General features: G+C 41.3%; 2 protein-coding genes across 2 annotated transcripts in view; both read left to right on the top strand.

The window, feature by feature from the left end:
* Nucleotides 1–3,066: 3,066 nt before the first annotated feature.
* LOC311037957 (uncharacterized protein) lies at nucleotides 3,067–15,826 on the top strand (the record flags this gene model as incomplete). The annotated part of the gene is made up of 4 exons (XM_084047252.1): nucleotides 3,067–3,158; nucleotides 10,012–10,198; nucleotides 14,936–15,638; nucleotides 15,821–15,826. Exons 1-4 carry the CDS (start codon nucleotides 3,071–3,073, stop codon nucleotides 15,824–15,826), a joined length of 984 nt encoding a protein of 327 aa, XP_083903378.1. The 5' UTR covers nucleotides 3,067–3,070.
* The window catches only part of LOC311038240 (uncharacterized protein), a 35,873-nt gene continuing 24,418 nt past the window's right edge, over nucleotides 15,822–27,276 (top strand). The window contains exon 1 of the mRNA XM_084047634.1: nucleotides 15,822–16,532. Within this exon, the coding sequence (XP_083903760.1) occupies nucleotides 15,852–16,532 (681 nt within the window). The 5' untranslated portion in view covers nucleotides 15,822–15,851. The remainder of the gene's footprint in view (nucleotides 16,533–27,276) is intronic.

The following is a 27,276-nucleotide window of genomic DNA, read 5'->3' as shown; positions in this document are numbered from 1 at the left end:
TACAGTACTTGAGTAAATGTAATAGTTAGTGTGTGTGTGTGTGTGTGTGTGTGTGTGTGTGTGTGTGTGTGTGTGTGTGTGTGTGTGCGTGTGTGCGTGCGTGCGTGCGTGGGTGCGTGCGTGCGTGCGTGCGTGCGTGAGATAATGCAGGATGTATCATGGAATGAATTTTGTACACCATTAACAAATGATCATGTCACTATGACTTTGTGTGATTAGATCACCAGTTAAAGAAGGTTAATTCACACAACAGTGTAAAACCCTACTCACTTTCAAAACTGCCCTAAAGAATCACCTTCAGGAGGCTGCAATTCCAAATTGGCCCCTGTCAAAGTACTGCATAAGTACTCATTATGCAGAATGTAGTGGACTAAAAGTACAATATCTGCCTCTGAGATGTAGTGGAGTTGAAAATTGGAAATACTCAAGTAAAGTAAAAAATACATCAAAATGGTACAGTACTTGAGTAAATGTAATAGTTACTGTGTGTGAGTGTGTGTGTGGTGTGTGTGTGTGTGTGCGCGTGCGTGCGTGCGTGCGTGCGTGCGTGCGTGCGTGCGTGAGTGAGAAAATGCAGGATGTATCATGGAATGAATTTTGTACACCATTAACAAATGATCATGTCACTATGACTTTGTGTGATTAGATCACCAGTTAAAGAAGGTTAATTCACAGCAGTTAGCCTACATAATGTTATGTATGTAGGCCTACCGTATTAGGCCCTACTACATACAAGTGATGTCTGCTCTGCTGAACACATTACAAACGTGCAGTGGTTCTCAAAGTGGGGTCCGTGGACCACCAGGGGTCCTTGATGCAGTTCCAGGGGGTCCCCAGCTAAATGAAAAACAAATGAAACCCTTTAACACGGCACGCCATCCCTATTTTATACTTTGGATATTCGAAAATAGCAGATCTACAAGCTCACAATGTTTTGCACTGTTACACGTTGTGAGCTTAGATCTGCTAGTTTTGATTTATTTTATTTGTATAATAGTAGTTTCACATTAATACAAAAAATAATTCTAGTGGGGGTCCTTGCAGAGAGTATTCAAATGAGGATCAACTCATTGACATGAAAAAGATTTAGAATCATTTAAGGGCTTTTAAGACATTTAGATTTTTTTATACCTCAAAAAAATAAGAAAAAGAAAGAAAAGAAAAAGTCCATTACTGCATCAAAATAATCATACAATAAAAACTGGTCAAACATTGACCAAATTGTCAAATATATAAGAAAGAAGCAAAAATTGTGACAATATCTGATCTACAAGCTCACAAAGCCTTGCAATAAGAGGCATTGTGAGCTTGTAGATCAGCTATTTTCACAATATTTATCTGTGGAAACCGAATCAGGCAAAATGTAATGCCTCAACTGTCAACTCCTACATTCCAAGTTGACAGGGTGGGGGGGGGGTCCCCACTTCAAATGTGATTATTTTGGAGGGTCACGGCCTGAAAAGGTTGAGAACCGCATTAAAACAATAATGACAGACACCCTCTGGACAAATAGAACATCGAAACGTTGTCTTTAGAGAACAACAAAATACAAATAAAATAAGATAAATAGCCTAATACACATTTTAGTCGTAAAATAGGCTATTTATGTAATACACCGGTGACAAGTGTAACAGGTGTGAATGAACATGTTGCACCTACCGATTAGCCTTCTGTCAGGAGAAGGAGGGTCCCCAGATGACAGTAAAGTGACAAATTTAAGGACTTTTTAGACCTTTTTTATATCTAAGGGAAAAAAATAACAATACTGCATCAAAAGTAATCAACAAACCTAGCCCTGAGGTGAACCATGGCTACAACAAACTATACAATAAAAACTGGTCAAACGTTGGCCAAATTGTCAAATAATATAAGAAAGAGGCAAAAATGCAATATTTATCTGTGGAATCAGGGTGGGGGGTCCCCAGTTCAAATATGATTATTTTGAGGGGTCAAAGCCTGAAAAGGTTGAGAACCACTGCTCTAGAAAGATCAAGTACTAATGGAGCTGTACACACCTTGGCCAGCAGGGGGCGGTAAGCATCACATCACCACCAAGATCACAACTTTGAGCTGACCCGGAAGTTCATTCCATTGTTGATGGGCCACGCGCGCGCACAACGAGAGCTAACGTTAGCTTTGGATTTGTTCCACTTTGGAATAGAATGAATTCATTAATTAATGCTTATAATTGTGACACTGAATGAATGAAGTCCTTGATGAACCAGTGACTCTCTGTGGCTGATGAAGAGATGTTTGGGGTCGTTGAATGAATTCTAACAGAGGCTGAAGATATCTGTGAGGTGAGGAACAAAGACAACAGTTATAAATGTCCAAAATATGTTATTATACGATATGAATAGTACATCTGTATGTTATAGTATGTTATTACTATATAACGAATACATATATAATGGTAGAGTATGTTATTACAATATAAATAGTTCATCTTGTATTACAAGATACCTTGTATTGTGAATTTGTACTTCCATGTACTGTTGTTCTCATGTCTTACTAAATAAAGTACATCAATCAATCAATCAATCAATCTGTATGGTAGAGTATGTTATTACAGCTACTATATACTACATGTATAATGGTTTTGATTGATTGATTGATTGATGTACTTTTATTTAGTAAGACATGAGAATAGCAGTACATGGAAGTACAAATTCACAATACAAGGTCTACTAAACTGGAAGACTCATTAAGCAATGAGCTTGTTTAAGATGAGAACCCCATGCACACAAATCATGATGACATATAAGAGACAGACAGATATACACGCTACTATACAGAATGTCATACGATCAGTTTACAGGTTACTGGTATGAAGAGTGAAAACAATATGTACAAGAGAAGAAAGAGAAAGGGGGGAGGGGGTAGGTTAGGACTTAGCTAACTGTACACCACTGCTCTGCACGTCGTCTCGCATGCGCAGTAGTGTCACCTCTGTGTTCAATCATGTGCGTTAACTAGCGTTAACTAAGAGTTATTTCTACTGATGATTTCCACAGGCCATCACAGAGAGACATCTACAGCATCAAGAGAGATGGCTTCCAAAACATATTCAATGTTGTTAGAGGAACAGCGAGAGATGGACCAGGGACGTGGACTGCTTGATGCAAGTCTGCAACCTGTAGTAAAGTTGCACAGGATAGGTATGTACTATTAACTTAACTTTTTTTAATACCTACAAATATGCCAAATTGTCAAATAATATAAGAAAGACACAAAGATTGTGGAAATAGACGATGTACAAGCATGTATGTGTTATGTGAATGCACTTTTTGTAAGTCGCTTTGGATAAAAGCGTCTGCTAAATGACTGTAATGTAATGTAATGTAATGTTAGAGTCAAACTAAATGTAATGACTCAACTCCACGGTTTGACTTTGATGTTCGGTGTGCCAGTTAGGCCAAAGCCTAGTCCAGGGTAGTTTAAGATTTGGACAGGGGCCATTTTGGAATTGCAGCCTCCTGAAGGTGTATCTTTAGGGCAGTTTTTGAAAGTGAGTAGGGGTTTACACTCATTTACTCCTTTTGGTAGGGCATTCCACATTTTTGATGAATAGCATGAGAACAAGTTACTTCCCTTTGTTGAGCCAAAAAAGGGTTGAACATGATTTATGGAGCTGCCTCTGGTGTTATGATCATGGACTTGATTAACATTTTGGAAGTATTTTGACAAATACAGGGGGATCCCAATGTTGTGGTGTATCTAGAAGACCAGGCCCATAGCAAGTTGCTGTACTCTGTCCTCAACACTAAGCCATCCAATCCTAGCAAAATGAGCAGGGGGTAGATGGGTTTTGTGATTGAGGCCAAGAAGTAGCCTTACAAGTTTGTTTTGGGATGTTTGGAGCCTTGTTTTTAAGGCCTTGGAGGTGTTGTGATACCATGAAGTGCATGCATAATCATAATAACCTTGTATGAGGGCCCCTGCAAGAATCTTCAGAGTATTCTTACTGACTAGTAGACAAACAATCCTCCACAAATAGCGTGTTGTTTGGTTGACCTTTTTGATCACTTTTTCTGCGTTTTTGTTACCAGAGAGGTTTGCCTCCAAGATGGAGCCCAGGTAGGTAATTTCCTCCTTTCTTTTGATGACATCATCACCCACTTTGATCGTGAAACTCTCTGCCTTGCTAAGGTTAGGACTGGACCCAAAGAGGATGGATTCAGTTTTACCCAGGTGTAATGAAAGTTTGTTGTCAGAGAGCCAGATGCAGATCTTGTTGAGTTCAGAGCTGAGAGTTTTCTCAACCTGCAGCCTGTCCCTGTCCGAGACTAGCAGGGCCGAGTCATCTGCGAACAGGAACAGTTTGCAGTCGCAGGCTGAAGACATATCATTTACATATATCAGGAACAGTAAAGGTCCTAGTATACTTCCTTGAGGAACACCACAAGTCACTGGGAGGGGGGGGGGACTGGGTGCCGTTTACTTCCACCACTTGCTCCCTCCCTTCCAGGTAGGATCTCATCCAGTTCACTGACGTATCATCAAAACCTATTGCTTTGAGCTTATTGATCACAATTGGGTGATTAACGGTGTCAAAGGCCTTCTGGAGGTCCAGCATGACCATGCCGCAATATTTGCCCTTGTCGACATCTTGTTTGATAGAGTCGTTCAAATAGAGAAGGCATGTGTCAGTGGAGTGGTTTGTTCTGAAACCAGATTGGAATTTGTAGATTAGATTTTTCTCGGCAAGATTTATCGACCTGTTCATAGACTATTTTTAGCGGTGCCAGCCGCTCTACCTTTGACTATGTCCGTCTGTCTGTTTGTCCGTATGTCCGTTTGAGCACGGGATTTAAACAGCTATAACTCCAGTTTGCAGCATGCCAGCAAGTCCAAATTTGGTATGTGGATTTAGACCACCAATAGGGATGAGCATTGACTGCTGAAGCCCCGCCCCGCCCTATTATAGCGCCACCAGGAGGCCACTGGCTTTAAACAGCTATAACTCCATTTTGCAGCATGCCACCAAGTCCAAATTTGGTATGTGGACTTACACCACCAATAGGGACGAGCATTAATTGCTGAAGCCCCGCCCCGCCCTATTATAGCGCCACCAGGAGGCCACTCATCAAAGGCACCGCTTCCTTCACACAGGGTGTGATTTTTTCCATGACTTTCGAGATGGAGCTAAGAATAGAAATAGGGCGGTAGTTGCCAGGGTCTAATTGGTTTCCTTTTTTGTACAGAGGGGTCACCCTTGCTTTTTTAGCGGTGCCAGCCGCTCTACCTTTGACTATGTCCGTCCGTATGTCCGTCTGTCCGTTTGTCCGTCTGTCCGTTTGTCCGTATGTCCGTTTGAGCACGGGCTTTAAACAGCTATAACTCCAGTTCGCAGCATGCCAGCAAGTCCAAATTTGGTATGTGGACTTAGACCACCAATAGGGACGAGCATTGACTGCTGAAGCCCCGCCCCGCCCTATCATAGCGCCACCAGGAGGCGACTGGCTTTAAACAACTATAACTCCATTTTGCAGCATGCCACCAAGTCCAAATTTGGTATGTGGACTTACACCACCAATAGGGGCGAGCATTAATTGCTGAAGCCCCGCCCCGCCCTATTATAGCGCCACCAGGAGGCCACTCATCAAAGGCACCGCTTCCTTCACACAGGGTGTGATTTTTTAAATTGTTAGGGACCCGTCCCTGTATGATGGAGAGGTTTATTATGTGGGTAATGATTGGGGCAATAGAGGCGGCTGAGTCTTTTAGACATTTGGGGGGGATATTGTCGAGGCCTGTGGCTCTGTGTTGATGAAGAGCACTCAATTTTTAGCGGTGCCAACCGCTCTATACATGACTTTGTCCGTTTGAGCCTGGGATGAATGAGCACGGGATTTTAAACAGCTATAACTCCAGTTTGCAGCATGCCACCAACTCCACATTTGGTATGTGGACTTAGACCACCAATAGGCACGAGCATGCATTGATGAAGTTATCAAAGAGGGGTCCAGGGACCCCCAGCGCCCGTATGAGCGATGAGCACGGGATTTTAAACAGCTATAACTCCAGTTTGCAGCATGCCACCAAGTCCACATTTGGTATGTGGACTTAGACCACCAATAGGGACCAGCATGAATTGCTGAAGCCCCGCCCCCTCTGTCCAGGGACCCCCCAGCGTATGTTATGTCCGTCCGCCCGTATGAGCACGGGATTTTAAACAGCTATAACTCCAGTTTGCAGCATGCCACCAAGTCCACATTTGGTATGTGGACTTAGACCACCAATAGGGACCAGCATGAATTGCTGAAGCCCCGCCCCCTCTGTCCAGGGACCCCCCAGCGTATGTTATGTCCGTCCGCCCGTATGAGCACGGGATTTTAAACAGCTATAACTCCAGTTTGCAGCATGCCACCAAGTCCACATTTGGTATGTGGACTTAGACCACCAATAGGGACCAGCATGAATTGCTGACGCCCCGCCCCCTCTGTCCAGGGACCCCCCAGCGTATGTTATGTCCGTCCGCCCGTATGAGCATGGGATTTTAAACAGCTATAACTCCAGTTTGCAGCATGCCACCAAGTCCACATTTGGTATGTGGACTTACACCACCAATAGGGACGAGCATTAATTGCTGAAGCCCCGCCCCGCCCTATTATAGCGCCACCAGGAGGCCACTCATCAAAGGCACCGCTTCCTTCACACAGGGTGTGATTTTTTTAATTGTTAGGGACCCGTCCCTGTATGATGGAGAGGTTTATTATGTGGGTAATGATTGGGGCAATAGAGGCGGCTGAGTCTTTTAGACATTTGAGGGGGATATTGTCGAGGCCTGTGGCTCTGTGTTGATGAAGAGCACTCAATTTTTAGCGGTGCCAACCGCTCTATACATGACTTTGTCCGTTTGAGCCTGGGATGAATGAGCACGGGATTTTAAACAGCTATAACTCCAGTTTGCAGCATGCCACCAACTCCACATTTGGTATGTGGACTTAGACCACCAATAGGCACGAGCATGCATTGATGAAGTTATCAAAGAGGGGTCCAGGGACCCCCAGCGCCCGTATGAGCGATGAGCACGGGATTTTAAACAGCTATAACTCCAGTTTGCAGCATGCCACCAAGTCCACATTTGGTATGTGGACTTAGACCACCAATAGGGACCAGCATGAATTGCTGAAGCCCCGCCCCCTCTGTCCAGGGACCCCCCAGCGTATGTTATGTCCGTCCGCCCGTATGAGCACGGGATTTTAAACAGCTATTACTCCAGTTTGCAGCATGCCACCAAGTCCACATTTGGTATGTGGACTTAGACCACCAATAGGGACCAGCATGAATTGCTGAAGCCCCGCCCCCTCTGTCCAGGGACCCCCCAGCGTACGTTATGTCCGTCCGCCCGTATGAGCACGGGATTTTAAACAGCTATAACTCCAGTTTGCAGCATGCCACCAAGTCCACATTTGGTATGTGGACTTAGACCACCAATAGGGACCAGCATGAATTGCTGACGCCCCGCCCCCTCTGTCCAGGGACCCCCCAGCGTATGTTATGTCCGTCCGCCCGTATGAGCATGGGATTTTAAACAGCTATAACTCCAGTTTGCAGCATGCCACCAAGTCCACATTTGGTATGTGGACTTACACCACCAATAGGGACGAGCATTAATTGCTGAAGCCCCGCCCCGCCCTATTATAGCGCCACCAGGAGGCCACTCATCAAAGGCACCGCTTCCTTCACACAGGGTGTGATTTTTTAAATTGTTAGGGACCCGTCCCTGTATGATGGAGAGGTTTATTATGTGGGTAATGATTGGGGCAATAGAGGCGGCTGAGTCTTTTAGACATTTGGGGGGGATATTGTCGAGGCCTGTGGCTCTGTGTTGATGAAGAGCACTCAATTTTTAGCGGTGCCAACCGCTCTATACATGACTTTGTCCGTTTGTCCGTTTGAGCCTGGGATGAATGAGCACAGGATTTTAAACAGCTATAACTCCAGTTTGCAGCATGCCACCAACTCCACATTTGGTATGTGGACTTAGACCACCAATAGGCACGAGCATGCATTGATAAAGTTATCAAAGAGGGGTCCAGGGACCCCCAGCGCCCGTATGAGCGATGAGCACGGGATTTTAAACAGCTATAACTCCAGTTTGCAGCATGCCACCAAGTCCACATTTGGTATGTGGACTTAGACCACCAATAGGGACCAGCATGAATTGCTGAAGCCCCGCCCCCTCTGTCCAGGGACCCCCCAGCGTATGTTATGTCCGTCCGCCCGTATGAGCACGGGATTTTAAACAGCTATAACTCCAGTTTGCAGCATGCCACCAAGTCCACATTTGGTATGTGGACTTAGACCACCAATAGGGACCAGCATGAATTGCTGAAGCCCCGCCCCCTCTGTCCAGGGACCCCCCAGCGTATGTTATGTCCGTCCGCCCGTATGAGCACGGGATTTTAAACAGCTATAACTCCAGTTTCCAGCATGCCACCAAGTCCAAATTTAATATGTGGACTTAGACCACCAATAGGGACGAGCATGAATTGCTGAAGCCGCGCCCCCTCTGTCTTCCCATTGGCTGGCCTTTAAACAGCCATAACTCAAGTTCGCAGCATGCTACGGAGTACAAATTTTGCACATGGACTAAAACCACCAATAGGGACGAACTGTAATTACTTAAGCCCCGCCCCCTCTGTCTGCCCATTGGCTGGCCTTTAAACAGCCATTATGGCAGTTTGCAGCATGCCACCAAGTACACATTTGGTAAGTGGACTCAGACGACCAATAGGGACAAACTGAAATGAGTTAAGGCCCGCCCCAAAGGCACCGCTTCCTTCACACAGGGTGTGATTTTTTAAACACCTCTTCTGTTTTCACAGGGGAGAGTTTAAAATCAGGGGGTTAGTTTTTCAACCAAATCTGAGGCTACGGTCGTGAAGAATATGTTGAGGATTTTACTCACTTCATGTTTGGTTGTAGTGAGAGTGTCATTCACCTTGAGGTTTATGTTTGTAAATCTGGTTTTCAATTTCTTGCTGCAGCCTAGTAGGTTGTTGAATAGCTTCCAAAGCTTTCGTGGTTTGCTTTGATTTTCCTCAATTTTGTCATCAAGGTAGCTTTTTTCTGCTAACAGGAGCATGCCATTAACCTTGTTTCTTAGCTTCTTTTTTTCTTTTTCAAGTTTAGCTACGTGGGATTTGAGACCCTTGTTAAAACATTTGGCGAGTTTGATCCTACCTTTATGAAACTCAGAACACTTTTTGTTTCTGACTTTTATGGCAGTAAGGATGTCCGAATTCATCCATGGTACCGAGCGGGTTTTGACCCTTATGGTTTTCATGGGAGCCACACTGTCCAAAATTTGAATGAATTTGGTTTTGAAACCAAGCCAAGATTCGTCTACCTGTGTGCTGTTTAGAACGTCGGACCAATCCTGTTCCTCTAGTCTGTGATCTAAGTCCTCACTCTTGTAGTTTTTGAGGTCTCTGATCGTGACTGATTTGTGGTAACCGGTCTTAGGTTTACGTTTCTTTCTAGTGCAGAAGATCATGTTATGATCAGATATGCCACAGGTAGAAACACCACTATTTAGGATTTTGTCCTTGTCCGTTGTTAGAATGAGATCTATGGTAGTTTAAGTGGAAACACACAGCCTTGTGGGCTGAGTGAGTGCCGATCACAAAACCCCTTGAAAGACTTCTACATTGACGCTTCCTTACGGAGCATGTCCGTGTTAAAGTCACCAAGAAGTATCGTCTCCGCATGGTCCACTTTAGCTAAACACTCATCAAGTCTATCATAGAAATCAGTCTAGTTAGGAGGTCTGTATATGGTACCGACTAGCACAGGTTTAGCATCTTTAAAAATGATCTCGACCCACACAGCTTCAATGTCTGCATCTATCAGGTCTTCACGAAGGATGCAGACATTGTCATTATGTACATACATGCATACATGGATGTTCCAGCAACGATGACTGCTATAAAACAGGAAACATTTCATTGAAAAATGAGAAGTTGAAACTAATAATTTTCTCTAATGTCATCTTTTGTCTAGACTTCCTGCACTTCTCTGTGTGTGAAAAGGAGGTTTTCCCTGAACAGCAGGAGAGGAGCCTCAGTCTGGTCATGGAGGAACCAGAACCTCTGCAGATTAAAGAGGAACAGGAGGAGCTACTTCTAAGAGCAGAGGAGGCTGATGGGACATTACTAGCTGTGAAAAGTGAAGATGATGATGAAAACAGGTTAGACTATAACAGGTTTATTTATGGAACTTCTTTAGATATTTTAGAAAATCTTAGTAATGTAAAGTTTTGTATTTGTGAAGATCTTTTGAAATCTTTTTTCATTTAAATATTTAATAAAAAAAAAGTGACACAAAAATGGGTCCTCCTGACCTAGGGTTCAAAATGCGAATGACCATAAAAGCCTGGAGATCGAGGCTAGGAACACACTGATCTAGGCTATTATATTTTATATATTTGTAGTCATGGATATTTTTTTGCATGTAGTGATAATGACACCACAATTAGCCTACACATGCATCTAAGAACATTTAACCATATAGTCAGGGGTGCACATAACTGGTGCGCAGGTGCGCATGCGCACCTAAAATAAATAATGCGCACCACATCAGACGACGCGAGGCGCTTTTGCGTACCAACAGCAGGAATTTCCAAGCTTTTATTTAGGCTAGGAATTTACTTCCTGAAGCCACACTCACACAATCACACTAAAGCACGCGTCGGCCCCATGTACAGCCATTAGGCGCAGGGGGACGCATGCTGTGATTGTGTGAGCCTCGCATCCTGACACACAGACAGGCTGCGACTCGCAGCTCGCTGCATGCAGCGGCTGTTAGAGGCACTCGTCACCAATGATGAACGCACCGTAATGGTGCAAAATATGCCGTGAACGTCCCAATCTGGCGGATAAAAGCAGCGCAGCACAGGGCACCAACCTTGGGGGGTTGTACCAAACGGCGTGAGTAAAAAAAGAAACGGCGAAAATCGGCGGAATTTGGAAGCAGAGTGTCCTTTTTTCTCGCGCAAAACAGACCAAACTGATTTTCACCCAGACGTGACATCACGTCTGATAAAATCCCTCCCGTTTTTTTCAGTTCCAACTTAAAAAAAAAACTTTTTCCACACAGAGCCAGGAGATAACATGCATACAAACTGGCTCAATAGCGCCCCGTGCCAAACAGGACAATGTGGTATTGCAGGTGAAAGTGCTTTATAAGCCAGAGAGAAGTTAGTTGGAATGAGTATATCTGAGGTTTGATTTAGGCTGAAACCGTTTGAAAAACGTGTGAGGGACATAAACAGTATGATATTAAAAATGATTTTTTTTTTTTAATTCATGGTGTAGATCCTTTAAGGGATAAAGTGGTTCAAATAATTGTGAAACTGTATCAACACATTTTGCTGGCCTGGGGACCCCCTGGAATACCCCCAAGTACCCCTGGGGGTCCCTGGACACTTTGAGAACCACTGCATTATAACACTGCGTGCAATCTACAGCCTGTACCTCCATGCATATCGTTGCTGTTGGGCAGAAACCTCATATCTCCATATTTCAAGTTTTTATATATTTTCGTAAATACACGATTCGCACAAAAGTAGTGAAAATAGCCGATCTACAAGCTCACAGCTGGTTGTGATGTGACGCTCTGTGAGCTTGTCGATCGGCTCACTGTTACATTTGTAGTAAAAAAGCAACACAACAGCGACGATGTACTCCATCCTACAATGATGTCGCGTTTCTAAGAGGAACTGATCTACACGTTAACAATGTGTTGCATCGTGAAGGCGTTGTAAGCTTGTATATCTGTTCTTTTTTTTGACACGACACCTAAGCCTGTCACTGTCACAATTATTACAGAATCACCTAATCTCAATTATTTGAGATCATAATCACCATTTGTAATAGGCCTATAGCCTACTTTTTAATGTGGGCTATGTTTATTATATTTATCATTTCTAAGTTATAAATGAATTATAATGTAAATATTGTAACCTAGTTTTGCCATAATGTTACGATGTAGGCACTAGGCAGTGATAGAATAAAGTTAATTGTGATGATCTGTGCAAACTTTTAGAAAATTAAAAACAGCATGTGTTGGTAGAATACTGTCATATGTGTTTTTACATTGGCCTAGAAGGAAAACTCTCCGCGGTTCATTGAGCCGATCTTCAAGCTCACAGTGCGTCACGGATGCGACGCGTTGTGAGCTTGTAGATCGGCGGCATTTGCCTTCGAGACACTGTTCAAGGTATCACATCTGGAAGGGCAATAAAGCCATAAACCTGTCGAGGGAAGCGTATCGCGGTATGTTGCCCATTCAGAGGCTGACTTTACGTATGCATATATACATGCGTGCTAGGTGGTTACACATCTCTTGTAACAGGACGTGATTGGCGTGTCCCTGATGATGCGACATGATACCTGAGTCAAGTATCACCTATAATGTAAAATATTAATATCCAGTCTGGGTGACGTGTTGACCATTTATTAGGAAGATTCAGCAGAGCAACAGCAGTACAGATCAGTATAGCCAGGCCTAATGGCCTGACCAACAGCCCCACGGGGCAGAAGCTTCCTGAAGTGTCATATGGGACACCTTTTATACACAAAGATGCTCTCCCTAAATGGAGATAAATATAAACAGGCTATACTAAGTGACAGTAGTACCATATATAATAGTGTTGACTGGTTAAATTAGCAATGACCATGTATAGTATCACTTAGGACAGATTACATGCTGACACAGAGAATATGTGTAAATAGACATTTGTAACAGTTGTTGAATGACAGGAACAGGAGCTGTGTGGCTAACATTCTATGGCCCAAATATTGGCATTCTAGAATTTCCATTACACACCTCACACCAGGCACGCCGGAAGGGGTTAAATAGTGGGGGGGCAGTGATGACGTCATAGCCGGGCGTGGCCAAGTGGCGACTTCCTGACTCCCCCCCGCCCCCCTGCGTCGCGGGGATGTACGCGCGTGAAGCGTGTGCGATTTTTTTTTGCTTAATTAATTCATAAATTACCATAAAACAACATTAACAACACTCTACCCATCCTTCAGTGTGTCCCATCCTCAAATGTTTTACTTAAGTAAAAGTATCAATGCATTTTGATACCAATACTTTTCTACTTTTACTCAAGTACATTTTTAATACCTTACTTTTACTTGTAACAGAGTATTTTTACATCGCAGAATTGATACTTTTGTTTAAGTAAAAAATGTGAGTACTTTTTCCACCACTGGTATTCAGTGCATGCAGTGAGTGACTGTTAGTGCAGGGAGTCGAGGGACACAGCATAGCGACCCTTCATTTCAATAAGTGCAGACGGCAAAGCCAAAACCTGCAGAACATGTTTAGCACAGCCACAGAGATCACTTGTTTATTAGAGGCAATTAGCATGTCTGGGGCCGCTTGACAATGGGAACGGTGGGGTGGGCGGAGGCAAAAAGTATTTTTGAAAAAAACGATTTAAACAATTTTTTAATTTATATATATATATATATATATATATATATATATATATATATATATATATATATAAAAGAAGTGGATAGCTGAAAAGTGGGGGGACATTAAGGACCGCGGGACCCCCCCTCCGGCGTCTATGCCTCACACACCTGCTTTCACAGAGAGGGCGGTCTTAAGGCCAGTTTTGGGGGTAAAAATCCATATGATGCTTTAGAGAAAAGCAGAGTGCTAAAAACCACCAGGAGTTTCATAGATAAGCTTAAAAAACATTCATATTTTTTAGGTGGAGTGGGTCTTTAATCATACATTCTTAAAGACGGGGTGCTGTGATTTTCAGTGATTCCCCCCCCCCCCCCCCCCCTAAAACATAATCATCAGGTATTATGGTTATACTAGGAGGAAGATTTATTTTCCAAAAAGTGTACAGAAAGTGTTAAAATTATGTTTTTATTTGGACATGCCTCCAGTTCATTAAGTATACCTGGTTCTCACCTTAGCACCTCCTCCACCATTTTAGCACCACCCACCTGTCCTCGTCCCTCCTCCTCCTCATGCCCACACTTGTTGTGTTATGATAATGAGGGGGAGGGTATATTTTTACTCTGTCACTAAAGCACTGTTTTTCTATTGGCACGTTTGACCCTCAAGGTTTCAGCCTCCAGGAAGAAACTCAAAATATTCAGAAGACATAAAACACCATAAAACACCACTAAGGGGCTTAATGAAGTTCTATCAACCTCATAGACACATGTAAAAACAGAAAAAGTGCAAAACCATGGCACCACCTCTTTAAAGGCATGGTGGGCTGGTTAAAGGCAGGGCCTCTTTAGGGAGAAAGGGGTAGGGGCAAAACAAAAAGAAGAAAACAATCTACATGCATGTCAAAAGTAGATAAAGCAATATTATAGATCTAGGTAACAGGGCGAATACAAATCAATACATAAAATAAACTAATATAAATAAGCAAAACAAATTATGTGGAATGGCCATTGTGATAGATATACCAGTGAAAGATTCTATCCAAAGTAGCTTTTGCTTTATTGAAAAGATTACACTGTATGACTTTTAAGGAAATAACCTATTTCAAGCACCACTGATGTTAGTGTGTGTGTGTGTGTGTGTGTGTGTGTGTGTGTGTGTGTGTGTGTGTGTGTGTGTGTGTGTGTGTGTGTGTGTGTGTGTGTGTGTGTGTGTGTGTGTGTGTGTGTGTGTGTGTGTGTGTGTGGAGTTGCATCACAGTGGTGATCCCGACGGCCTTTGCTGCTTGCCACTCCCCATCTCTTTCTCCCCATTTCTTGTCAGTCTACTGTCCTATCAAATAGAGCCAAAAAATAAATAAGAAATGTATACCTAGCCCAAAACAGAAAGATGTGGACAGCCTAAGTTCTTCCAGCTACCACAGTTAGTGGAGGAAACATTTAATGGAAAAATGTAAAGTTCAAACATTGTGTAATTGTGTCTCATTTAATCTTTTGCCTAGACTTCCTGCACCTAAAGAGGGAGAGTTTCCTGAACAGCAGGAAAGGAGCTCCGGTCTGGTCCTGGAGGAACTCGAGCCTCCACAGTTTAAAGAGGATCAGGAGGAACTACTCCAAAGACCAATGAAAGCTGATGGGTCAACGTTGACATTACTAGCAGTGAAAAGTGAAAATCATGATGAAAACAGAAGGACAGAGTCTCAAGCCAGCACCTCAACTGAACACATGAAAACACACGCTGATATAGAGGACTGTGGAACATCCCCACCAACTAGTGATAACCAGCTCCTCTCTTCACAATGTTCTGAATCTGACCCAGAGGACAGTGATGATTGGGAGGAGACCAAGGAAGGTCAGTCAGCTTTAAACACACTGGGAAAATCACAACCAACTAGTGATGACCATCTCTCTTCACACTGTTCTGAATCTGACACAGAGGACAGTGATGATTGGGAGGAGACCAGGGAAGGTCACCTGAAATCATCAAAAAAAACTCCATCCATGAGTCGCGAAAGGAAGAAAAAATATAAATGTGAGGTTTGTGGCAGAAGCTTTAATTCTAAGTTAAGTCTTGTAAGACATACGAGGATTCATACAGGGGAAACCCCCTTCAGTTGTATGGTTTGTGACAAAAGCTTTAATCGTATGTCAAGTCTTGTAAGACATACGAGGATTCATACAGGGGAAACCCCCTTCAGATGTAAGGTTTGTGACAAAAGTTTTAATCGTAAGTCACAACTGTTAACGCACATGAGTATTCATACAGGGAGAAAACCCTTCAGTTGTAAGCTTTGTGACAAAAGCTTTAATCGTAAGTCACATCTTGTACAACACACAAAGATTCACACAGGGGAAAAACCCTTCAGTTGTATGGTTTGTGACAAAAGCTTTAATCGTAAGTCATATCTTGTAAGACATATGAGGACTCATACAGGGGGAAAACCCTTCAGTTGTAAGGACGGGTCAATGTTGACATTACTAGCTTTGAATAGTGAGAATTATGGTGAAAACAGAAGGACAAAGTCTCAAGCCAGCACCTCAACTGAACACATGAAAACACAAGCTGATGAAAAGGACTGTGGAACATCACAACTAAATAGTGATAACCAGCTCCTCTCTTCACACTGTTCTGAATCTGACCCAAAGGACTGTAAGGATCGGGAGACCAAGGAAGGTCAGTCAGCTTTAAACACACTGGGAAAATCACAACCAACTAGTGATGACCATCTCCTCTCTTCACACTGTTCTGAGTCTGACACATACAACAGTGATGATTGGGAGACCAGGGAAGGTCACCTGAAATCATCAAAAAAAAGGTGCAAAAGGAAGAAACAATATTTGTGTGAAGTTTGTGGCAGAAGCTTTAGTCAAAAGGGACATCTTGTAGCACACACAAGGATTCACACAGGGGAAAAGCCCTTCAGTTGTGAGGTTTGTGACAAAAGTTTTAATCGTAAGGCACATCTGTTAAGACACATGAGTACTCATACAGGGGAAAAACCCTTCAGTTGTAAGCTTTGTGACAAAAGCTTTATTTCTAAGTCACATCTTGTGCAACACACAAAGATTCATACAGGGGACAAACCCTTCAGTTGTAAGGTTTGTGACAAAAGCTTTAATTTATTGACAAATCTTGCAAGCCATATGAGAATTCATACAGGGGAAAAACCCTTCAGTTGTAAGGTTTGTGACAAACGTTTTAATCGTAGATCATATCTTGTACAACACACAAAGATTCATACAGGGGACAACCCCTTCCTTTGTACCATTTGTGGAAAAGGTTTTGTTAATAAAGCTGTTTATAAGAGCCACGCAAAGACTCATGCAAGAGAAAAACCCTTCCTTTGTGCAGTATGTGGCAAAAGATTTACAGAAAATTCCAATTTCATAGTACACATGAGGATACATACAGGGGAAAAACCCTTCAGTTGTACAATTTGTGGCAAAAGATTCAACCGTAGAGGTCATATGGCATTGCACATGCGGATTCATACAGGGGAAAAACCCTTTAGTTGTACAATTTGTGGCAAAAGATTCAAGCAAAGATATATTATAGCAAATCACATGAGGACTCATACAGGGGAAAAACCCTTTGTTTGTACAGTTTGTGGTAAAAGATTTACAACAGGGGGGAATTTAAAATTTCATATGAGGACCCATACAGGTATTAGTGAGGTGGCAGAGTACATCAAGCCTCATAAAGGGGAGAAGCCCTTTGTCTGTACAATGTGTGACAAAGGTTATACAAGCAGAGCGTATTTAAAAATTCATATGAGGACCCATACAGGTGAAAAACCCTTTAGTTGCACAGTGTGTGCTAAGACCTTCATACGAAGTTCGGAAGTTAAGCCACACATGAGGACTCATACAGATGAAAGACCATATAGTTGTAATGTCTGTACCAAAACCTTCAAGTCTAATAAGTCTCTAAAGGGCCACATGAGGACTCATACAGATGAAGGACCCTATAGTTGTAATGTCTGTGCCAAACCCTTCAAACATAGTACGTCTCTAAAGCGCCACATGAGGACTCATACAGATGATGGACCCTTTAGTTGCACAGTGTGTGCTAAGACCTTCACACGAAGTGGGGGACTTAAATTACACATGAGGACTCATACAGGTGAAAAACCCTTTAGTTGCACAGTGTGTGCTAAGACCTTCATACAAAGTGGGGGACTTAAATTACACATGAGGACTCATACAGGTGAAAAACCCTTTAGTTGCACAGTGTGTGCTAAGACCTTCATAAAAAGGGGGGGACTTAAGTCACACATGAGGACTCATACAGGTGAAAAACCCTTTAGTTGTACAGTCTGTGATAAAAACTTCAGAGACAGCTTTAAACTGAAAAGGCATTTGAGGACCCATACAGGGGAAAAACCATTTAATTGTACAGTTTGTGGAAAAGGTTTTGCTTGTATGCAAACACTGAAGAAGCACATGCGTAGGCGTAAATCCTGTTTGAAAATCTAATTTCTTTGTTGTTTGTGAAATATTGTTTTAGGTAGTGTGCTAGGTTGATATGTTTCAATATATGAATTATAAACATCTGATGGCAGGATGAAAAAACACAATAAAGATGTCTTTGAGAGCCCTTTGTCTAGCTGCTTACTCCTACACGTTTATATAAATTGTCAATCATGTTTTTTCCCTTAAACTCAAGTCTATTTCTGGGCCTGATAAGTCATGTTTTGAATAATAATATGTGACCAAATTTGACTGGGAGACAGTCATCTAGCATTTTTTCATATTCATTTTTTTTATGTCATATGAGCAGGGAATCATAGCAAAATAATGATACTGGTTAATAAAATTGAGTTTTGAAACAGCCCATAAAACTAAAGTAAAGTTAAATCTTTTAAATAGAGAAAACACCACTTGAATGGATTCAGAGATAGTATACTGGGCTATCTATCCCATCATGCATAGCGGGATTTCCATGTCCTTTGTTTCCAAGGCTGTTGTAACAAAATATTATTGTCAACATATCTTTCTTTGATATTTACATTAGACACAAGCCAACAGACTAGCGATACCTTTCAAAACGATCGGGTAGAAACAGCGGATTTTACAGTGATTTCGCGATATTTGGATGGAAACGGAGGATTTGGTTAGCAATGTTTACAAATGCTAGCTTTAACTTATATCTTATCTACGTGTTTATGTATTTATTATATATTTACATGTCGATTTTAGCTCTGACATTTATGTCAGACAGACTATAATATGTGAAGAGTCTAACTGGGCTAAACTCATTTTGGATAAAATAAAAGTTGTTTGCAAAAACTTTTTTCTTCTGCTTTCCACAAGAATAGGCACCAACAAGATGACTGACAGACACTGGGGCTGGGGCGCTAACCATACTGCTCCCGGATGCAGTCTACATTCCGACTGTCAACCTCTCCACGGATATGATATCATCAACTCTATAGTATCCATAGAGAAAACAATAAAAACATGTAAAGAAATGCATTAATTGATTTAGGCATGCTGAGATTAGAATAAAGGATCATACATTTTCACTTTGTTACCATTCAAGTAACAACTTAGTCCCCTATATTGGTTTTGTCAGATATGCATTTTAAGCTTAAGCTTATTATGCAGTTAAGTAAAACTACATTGCAGAAGAATATAAACAAGCAGGCTGTATGGCCGACCCATGTACTTCAAAGCTTTAGAGCTTTGTTCGATGCCATAGGATTCGAACGATTTTCTTTTTCACCAAATAGCCAATCTAAAAACAATGTTGCAGTGCGACATGTTGAGAGCTTGTAGATCTGCTATTTTTGAAAAATGTCAAAATGTGTACATTGACATTTGTAGAGTGCCTTTAAAAGAATTATTGAAAAACCTATACTTAATAGTGGTTTTGCAGTGGTTTTGCATTAATACAAGACAAAAAAACTCCTCGTGAGGGGGTCCTTGGCACAAAGTGTTTTCAAATGGGGGTCAATTTGGAAAAGATTGAGAAACATTGGTCTTCTCTAGAAGACTCTACACACCTTGGCCAGCAGGGGGCAGTAAGCATTACATCACCACCAAGGTCACAACTTTGAGCTAAAGCAAAGCAAAGTTTGTTGTTTACCCAGGGTGTCGGACTAAGTACGAAACTTGTTTCCAGCCGGACCCTGCATGGAAGCCTTGCTCAAGGGCTATTCAGCGGTGATTCATGATTGATGTGATGAATTGGGGAATCGAACTAGGGACCTTCCGGTATCAAGGCCGCCCCTCTAACCACTAGGCCACCGCTGCCACTAAAGCTGCAACTGACCCGGAAGTTCATTCCATTGTTGATGGGCCACGCGCGTGCGCACGATCGCACAACGTTAGCTTTGTATTTGTCCCACTTTGGAATATAATTAATTAATTAATTAATGCTTAATTGTGACTTTACTACAAACACTGAATGAACGAAGTCCTTGATGAACCAGCGACTCTCTGTGGCTGATGAAGAGATGTTTGGGGTCGTTGAATGAATTCTAGATTGTTGTGAGGTGAGGAACAAGACCGTAGTGAAAAATGTCCCACATGTTAATATACAATTAATACATACATAATGGTAAATATAATACAATACAACTAGTACATCTGTATGTTAGAGTATGTTATTACAATATAACTGTGTACAGTAATACAATAAAACTAGTTTATCTGTATGGTAGAGTATAACCAATACATATAATGGTAATATGTTATTACAATACACCCGTTAGAGGGAGTCGAGAAATTTCGACCCAGGACAATTCGACCAGGCGCGAATTTGAGTCAGTTCAACACAAAATCTACCGGGTCGAATTGTCTGGAAAGTAGTATCTATGTGTAACCCCTAGAGGGTAGTAGAGTACAAGGTACAAGTGACGGTGAGGTCCTGAGTAGCCTATAGTAGCCTATAGACCCCTTAACAGACGACGTCACACTGATAAGAACCAGTATGCGTGCAACCAGTATGCGCTAAATGAAACCCATTCTATCAGGTCTCGCTAGGACGCGTCTCACTAGCCAACACACAAGAGGGGGTTGGGATGTGCTGAAACTAGCGCACCCCGAAACAACAGGTTGGAAATTGATTGCGTGAAACAATCACCTGCGCATCCAGTCTCAATGTTAGTAAACAATTAATTGGTCTATATTTAGTAGCTTATTATTTAGTAGTATCTATGTGTAACCCCTAGAGGGTAGTAGAGTACAAGGTACAAGTGACGGTGAGGTCCTGAGAGTAGCCTATAGTAGCCTATATTTAGTAGCTTATTATTTAAGAGGTTGGAATGCCCACATTACATTCATCAAAGATCTATAGTGCTGATGAAATGGGCCATTGGAATGCCCACATTACATTCATCAAAGATCTATAGTATGTCCCTAATGTCTCAAAGGTGCTGACCATCAACCACACAATAAAGGTAGATATGCCTAGCCTATAGTCTTATATTAAATAATCATTTGTAATGTACTTATTTCCTGCTATTCCTGTAATATTCTGTAGGTAGGCTACAGTATATATTTTTCTATTAATAAAAAGAAAGAAATAATAATGTATAAAATCTTTTGCTTGTAGATCGGCTATTTTCAAATTGCCAAAGTTTAAATAGGGCTGAAGTGGTCTTGTAATAATAATCAAAAATATACAAAGTAACAAGTAACTAAAGTTTTCAAATAATTGTAGTGGAGTAAAAGTATAATATCTGCCTCTGAAATGTAGTGGAGTAGTACTTTAGTTTTTCAAAATGCATAGTACAGTTAAATGCGGGGATCTTACTTTGAAGGCAGCCGGAAACCTTATTGTTGCTAGCTCAAAAAACGGATGTCCTATTGGTGCTGACGGAACGGAGCTCTCTCTCTCTCTCTCTCTCTCTCTCTCTCTCTCTCTCTCTCTCTCTCTCTCTCTCTCTCTCTCTCTCTCTCTCTCTCTCTCTCTGGGTCGAATTGGGGTCGAATTGTCCGGTCCAAGCGGGTCGAACGAGGGTCGACCTGACCGGGTCGAATTGTCCTGAAAAGCCATTTGTTTGTACAATTTGTGGTAAAAGTTTTAAAGATGGGGCATATTTAAAAATTCATACGAGGATCCATACAGGTGAAACACCCTATGTTTGTACATTGTGTGACAAACATTTTAAAGATGGGAAATATTTTAAAATTCATATGAGGATCCATTCAGGTAAAAAACCCTATGTTTGTACATTGTGTGACAAACGCTTTGCAAATCGGGCATATCTAAAAACTCACACAAGGATCCATACAGGTGATAAACCTGTTAGTTGCACAGTGTGTGCCAAGACCTTCAAATTGAGTAGGTCTTTAAAGTTCCACATGAGGATCCATAGGGAAAACCCCTTAAGTTGTACAATATGTGGCCATGGCTGTTATGATATGCATGGTATGAAAACCCATATGATGACCCATACAGGCGAAAAACCATTAACCCATATGATGACTCATACAGGCGAAAAAACATTTATGTAGCGGCCCTTGGATTTGAATGATGACGAAGGTGGATGGTTTCAACGGGTGTATTTATTTTTCTTCAACACAGAATGAAGGCTCTGTTCGAACACCGTGAAAACTATAAAATAGAAATAAATACTGTCAATCATCACTTTCAAAGTACAATTCAACAATAAAATAGTTAATTTATAGTTGATATAATTCAGTGAATGAATAACCCATTTCAAAATGCAAGTACCAAAACGTACCATAACCAATTCAGATTACCAGACAAACAATTAATAGAACCCAAATAAATCAGAAAGAAAATCCAAACAAACAACAAACAAAAGAACACTCCTGTACCTCACTCCGCTATCCAGGGGTGCTATACTGGGCTGGGCTGCTTACAAAGCCACCTTGGCTTCAGGTAACATCAGACAATCATTTGTTTGATGTTCAATCATTGCACCAAATGTCACAACGGGCACTGTGAACAATAAAACAACCTTACTCAAACTGCGCCATTAAAGTGCATAATACAGGGCTACAGAACGTTAAAGCAGATAAACAAACAAACAATTCGTACCGTGTCGCGCTGGTTAGAAGACACGTTGGTGCGTGCTACTGTGCATCTCTGAATGAATGAATGGGTCTGACTCTGTTTGTGTGTGAAGCTAGCGTGCCTCAATAAGACCGTAGGAGTAACCGGAAGTGTCAAAGTAAAAGTAGCCCAAAATACACAGGAAATGTCAAAATAAAGGTGCCCCAAAATAAGCCAAATAATAACAAATTAACTTCAAACTAAAGAAACAATTGAAGTTAAAAGGACAAGTGTCACAGACACTTACAATTTAGTTGTACAGTTTGTGATAAAATCTTCAAAGCCAGCAGAAAATGGAACCACCACATGAGGATCCATAGGGAAAAACCCTTAAGCTGTACAGTATGTGGCCAAGGCTGTTATGATATGTACGGTATGAAAACCCATATGATGACCCATACAGGCGAAAAACCATATAGTTGTACAGTTTGTGGAAAAGGCTTCGCCAATACGCAAAATCTGAAGAGGCACATGCATAGGCGTAAATCCTGTTTGAAAATATAATTATTTTGTTTGTTTGTTAAATATTGTTTTAGGTAGTGTGCTAGGCTAGTAGATTACAATATATGAAGTATAAACATCTGATGACAGTGTAAAAAAAACCTACAACCAAGATGGCTTTGAGAGCCCTTTTTCTAGCTGTTTGATCCTTATAAAAATACTCTCTGAAAATTGCAGAGAGTATTTACACAGAGAGTATAATACAACATAGTACATCATAATACACATACTGGTAATACATCAAATGCAGAAACATAGTAATCGAATAATAAGGTAACACATAAGTAAACTAATAATCGAATAATAACTAATACATACATAAACCAAGAACCTATCATCAGCCTACCTCGAAACTATACACACTATAGGATGCCGGGTCACCAATGACCTGGCATCTGTCTACCTAACATGCTATCTAAGTTACATTTAAGCCTTTGCATAATCTTGCAAGGTCGTCAAGGCTAGGGCAAGTGCTACGGGCTGAGGTGGAGTCTGAAGAGGTGAATCTTCAGATTACGGCAGAAGATAGGTCTGCAGTTCTAATTGCAATGGGGAGTTCCTTCGATAGTTTGGGAGCCAGAAGGGAGAAGAGTCTGGGACGTGTGGAGCGTTGTCCTGGATGTTTTAGCAAAGGTTCTGACAGCTTCCCTGTGCTAGCTGATCTGAGAGAGCGGGAGGGGTTGTAGGGTTGGATCAGGCTTTGAAGATACTGGGTGCCATACCTTTGGTTGCTTTCTAGGCCAACGTCACAACGTCAGTGTTTTGTACTCTGTGCGGGCAGTAACTAGGAGCCAATGGAGGGAGAGGAGAATGGGATGACATGTGAACATTTTGGCTGGTTGAAGACCAAGCGTGCTGCTGCATTCTGGATCATTTGGAGAGGAAGTGCACATGCCGGGAGGCCGGTAAGGAGAGTACAATAGTTTTTGATATGACTGATGCCTGGATAAGGAGCTGAACTGACTCCTGGGTGAGAAAGGGTCTAATCCTTCGAATGCTAATAGTGTGAACCTACAAGATCAAGTTTCCGCTGTGATCTGACTCTTGAATGAGAGCTGACTGTCCAGGACAACACCATGGTTCTTGGCTGTTGGAACGGAAGTCACCAGGGCGTTGTGTATGGAAATAGTTAGATCCTGCGTGGGGCAGGACTTAGCTGGGAAGAAGAGAAGCTCAGTCTTGTCTGGGTTCAGCTTGAGGTGGTGAGAAGACATCCACTGTGAGATGTCAGCCAGACATGCAGTGATGCGCTCTTCCACCTGGGTGGCAGAGGGGGGGAAGGATATAGTGCAGCTTTAACGGATGGACGTCAACAAACTCAGTATTGCTCAATTCCCTAAATCCTGATTTCATTTCTTTGAATGAGCCAGGACTCTTGTTATACAGGGGCTTGCTTGGTTCGGTCATAATCGTATTGCGACTCTGTATTAAGAACACTGATCAGTTCTCTGTTAATAATGTGAATAAAGTGTGTGATGGAATTCTTTGTGTACGTTTTGAACACAGGGAGTCGCAATATTCTTTTAGCATTTTTTCTTGCTATTTATATCCCGCAAACTCAATATGGGAGCGACTTTGTGTTCTTTGTTACCTGGGAGTTGTGGAGGAGGAGGATTTTTTAAATTATATTTTAGTAATATATATATGTGTGTGTGTGTTTTTGGGGACATCTTGGTGTATGTATGTGAATTATGAGTGTCTTGTAAGCCCATATGGGCTGGACATCTTATGGTGCTGGACACACAAGTAAAAATGTCAATCAATCAATCAACCTAATCTATTGATATCATTATTTTATTGTTTAGTTTAAGACAAATCTGAAGTATTTACATTTTGTTTTTAAAAGTTAGCACCCAGCTTCAATCTGTGATGTTAGAAACTACAAGCCAAGCTAAAAAAACATGCCAACTACCTACCAAGTCATCCTACTATGACCTTGAAAATATATCACGACTAAAGGACTTGTTTCTATAAAGCATTGAATGGTTTAGGGCCAAAATACATCTCTGATCTTGTACGATATCATTAACCATCTAGACATCTCTGGTCCTCTTGGAAAGGTCTGCGTTCTGTCCATAGAATCAAAACTAAACGTGGTTCCATTTTTATGCACCACATATCTGATATAAACTCCCAGAAAACTGCAGGTTCGCTGCAACTGCTCTCAGTTCTCATAAATCACAGCTATATCTGTTTGCCTTTCATTGAGATTTGATTAAGTATTCTTCTGCACTGTAATCACCAAATCTCTTCTCCAAAAATAGCAGATTTACAAGCTGTAAATCTGCTATAAGGCGGTGCCGTGGATGTGAGATGTTATTTACAGGGGTGACCCGAGACAAAAAGGTTTGAGAACCACTGTTGAGGAGGATGCAGCATGCCGCAACCACTTTGGGGCAAATGGAGGGCGAATCTGCAAAGCACTCAGGAAGATGGCTGTCCAGTGGGGTTTTAAACAGGCAGAAGATAGAAAGAAAAAGTACTGTTGTGTACAGCAATACATCTTGAACTCTTTGACTAAGACCTGATGAAAATGGAAGTATTTAAAGGACATACAAGACACAAAAAAACATAAAAGGCAAATAATCGGGTTTGAATATGAAATCATGACTAAGAAATAAATAGTTTCCATAGAGAAAAGAATAAAAACATGTAAAGAACTTAATGAATTGATTTAGGCATGCTGAGATTAGAATGAAGGATCATACATTTTCACTGTGGGAGACATGTTTTGTAATAATGCATTTGTTACCATTCAACTAACAACTTAGTCCCCTGTATTGATTTTGTCAGATGTGCATTTGAAGCTTAAGCTTATTATGCAGTTAAGTAAAATGTTATTGCAGAAGAATATAACTCTGCTTTCCGGCAGGAACCAGCTAACTCTAAAATGTTCATTTTTCAGGAATTGAAAAAAACAAAAATGGAGTTAGGAGGTTTTGTTCATCATCGATAAGAACAGCTGAATGGACCTCCAAGCTCACAATGAGGTTGGAGGTCAAAAGGGGCTGGAGCCTGTAGTCAGCAAAACCAGCTTTTGTCTGAAGCACTTTTTAATTCAAAGAGCGTTCAATAGCACTGATTTATGGGGGGGGAAAGCAAAAGCAGAAAAGTGTAGTTAGCTGGTTCCTGCCGGACAGCGACGATAAACAAGTACGCTGTATGGCTGACCCATGTACTTCAAAGCTTTAGAGTTTATTTTTATTTTATCAAATAGCCAATCTACAAGCCCACAATGTTACATTGCGACATGTTGAGAGCTTGTAGATCTATTTTTGTAAAATGTCAAAATGTGTACATTGACATTTGTAGTTTGAGTCTCTTTAAAATAATTTTTGAAAAAAAACTTTAATTAATACAAAAAAGACAAAAAATTGTCACAAAGTGTTCAACTGGGGTTCAATTTGGAAAAGATTGAGAAACATTGGTCTTCTCTAGAAGACTTTACACACCTTGGCCAGCAGGGGGCGGTAAGCATCAGATCACCACAAAGATCACAACTTTGAGCTGACCCGGAAGTTCATTCCATTGTTGATGGGCCACGCGCGTGAGCACAACGAGAGCTAACGTTAGCTTTGGATTTGTTCCACTTTGGAATAGAATGAATTCATTAATTAATGCTTAATTGTGACTTTACTACAAACACTGAATGAATGAATCCCTTAACCAGCGGCTCTCTGTGGCTGATGAAGAGATGTTTGGGGTCGTTGAATGAATTCTAGATTGTTGTGAGGTGAGGAACAAGACCGTAGTGAAACATGTCCCACATGTTAATATACAATACATATATGTTAGAGTATGCTATTACTAAGCAACTAATACATATATAATGGTAGAATATGTTATTACTATATAACTAATACATATATAATGGTAGAGTATGTTATTTCTATATAACTAATACATATATGTGGTAGAGTATGTTACTGCAATATACATCTTTAATGGTAGACTTTGATTGAATACTTTATTAACAGTTTGCAAGAAAAAGCACAGAGGTAGGCCTACAGTTCCATTCAATTCACCGAAACATTTTAAGACAAACAATAATATGCACTACATTATATATTAGTTATATTGTAATAACATACTTTAACCTACAGACGAACTGGTTATATTGTATTAACATACGCTACCTGGCACAGTATGTTAAATGTTAATACAATATAAGTAATAGTTATTCTGTAGTAATACACTAGTACATCTGTATCTTAGTAGAGCATGTTGATACAATATAAATAGTACATCTGTATGCAGGGAATTTTATTTTACTTTTCTCCGTCAGTGTGTTCTGCCACTTCAGGGGACCCGTTC

This window comes from Gymnoscopelus microlampas (assembly GCF_963454915.1).
Source record: "Gymnoscopelus microlampas genome assembly, chromosome: 21".
Classification (NCBI taxonomy): Eukaryota; Metazoa; Chordata; class Actinopteri; order Myctophiformes; family Myctophidae; genus Gymnoscopelus; species Gymnoscopelus microlampas.
Note: the sequence above shows the minus strand (reverse complement) of the source record. Positions and strands in the feature narration are given on the sequence as shown.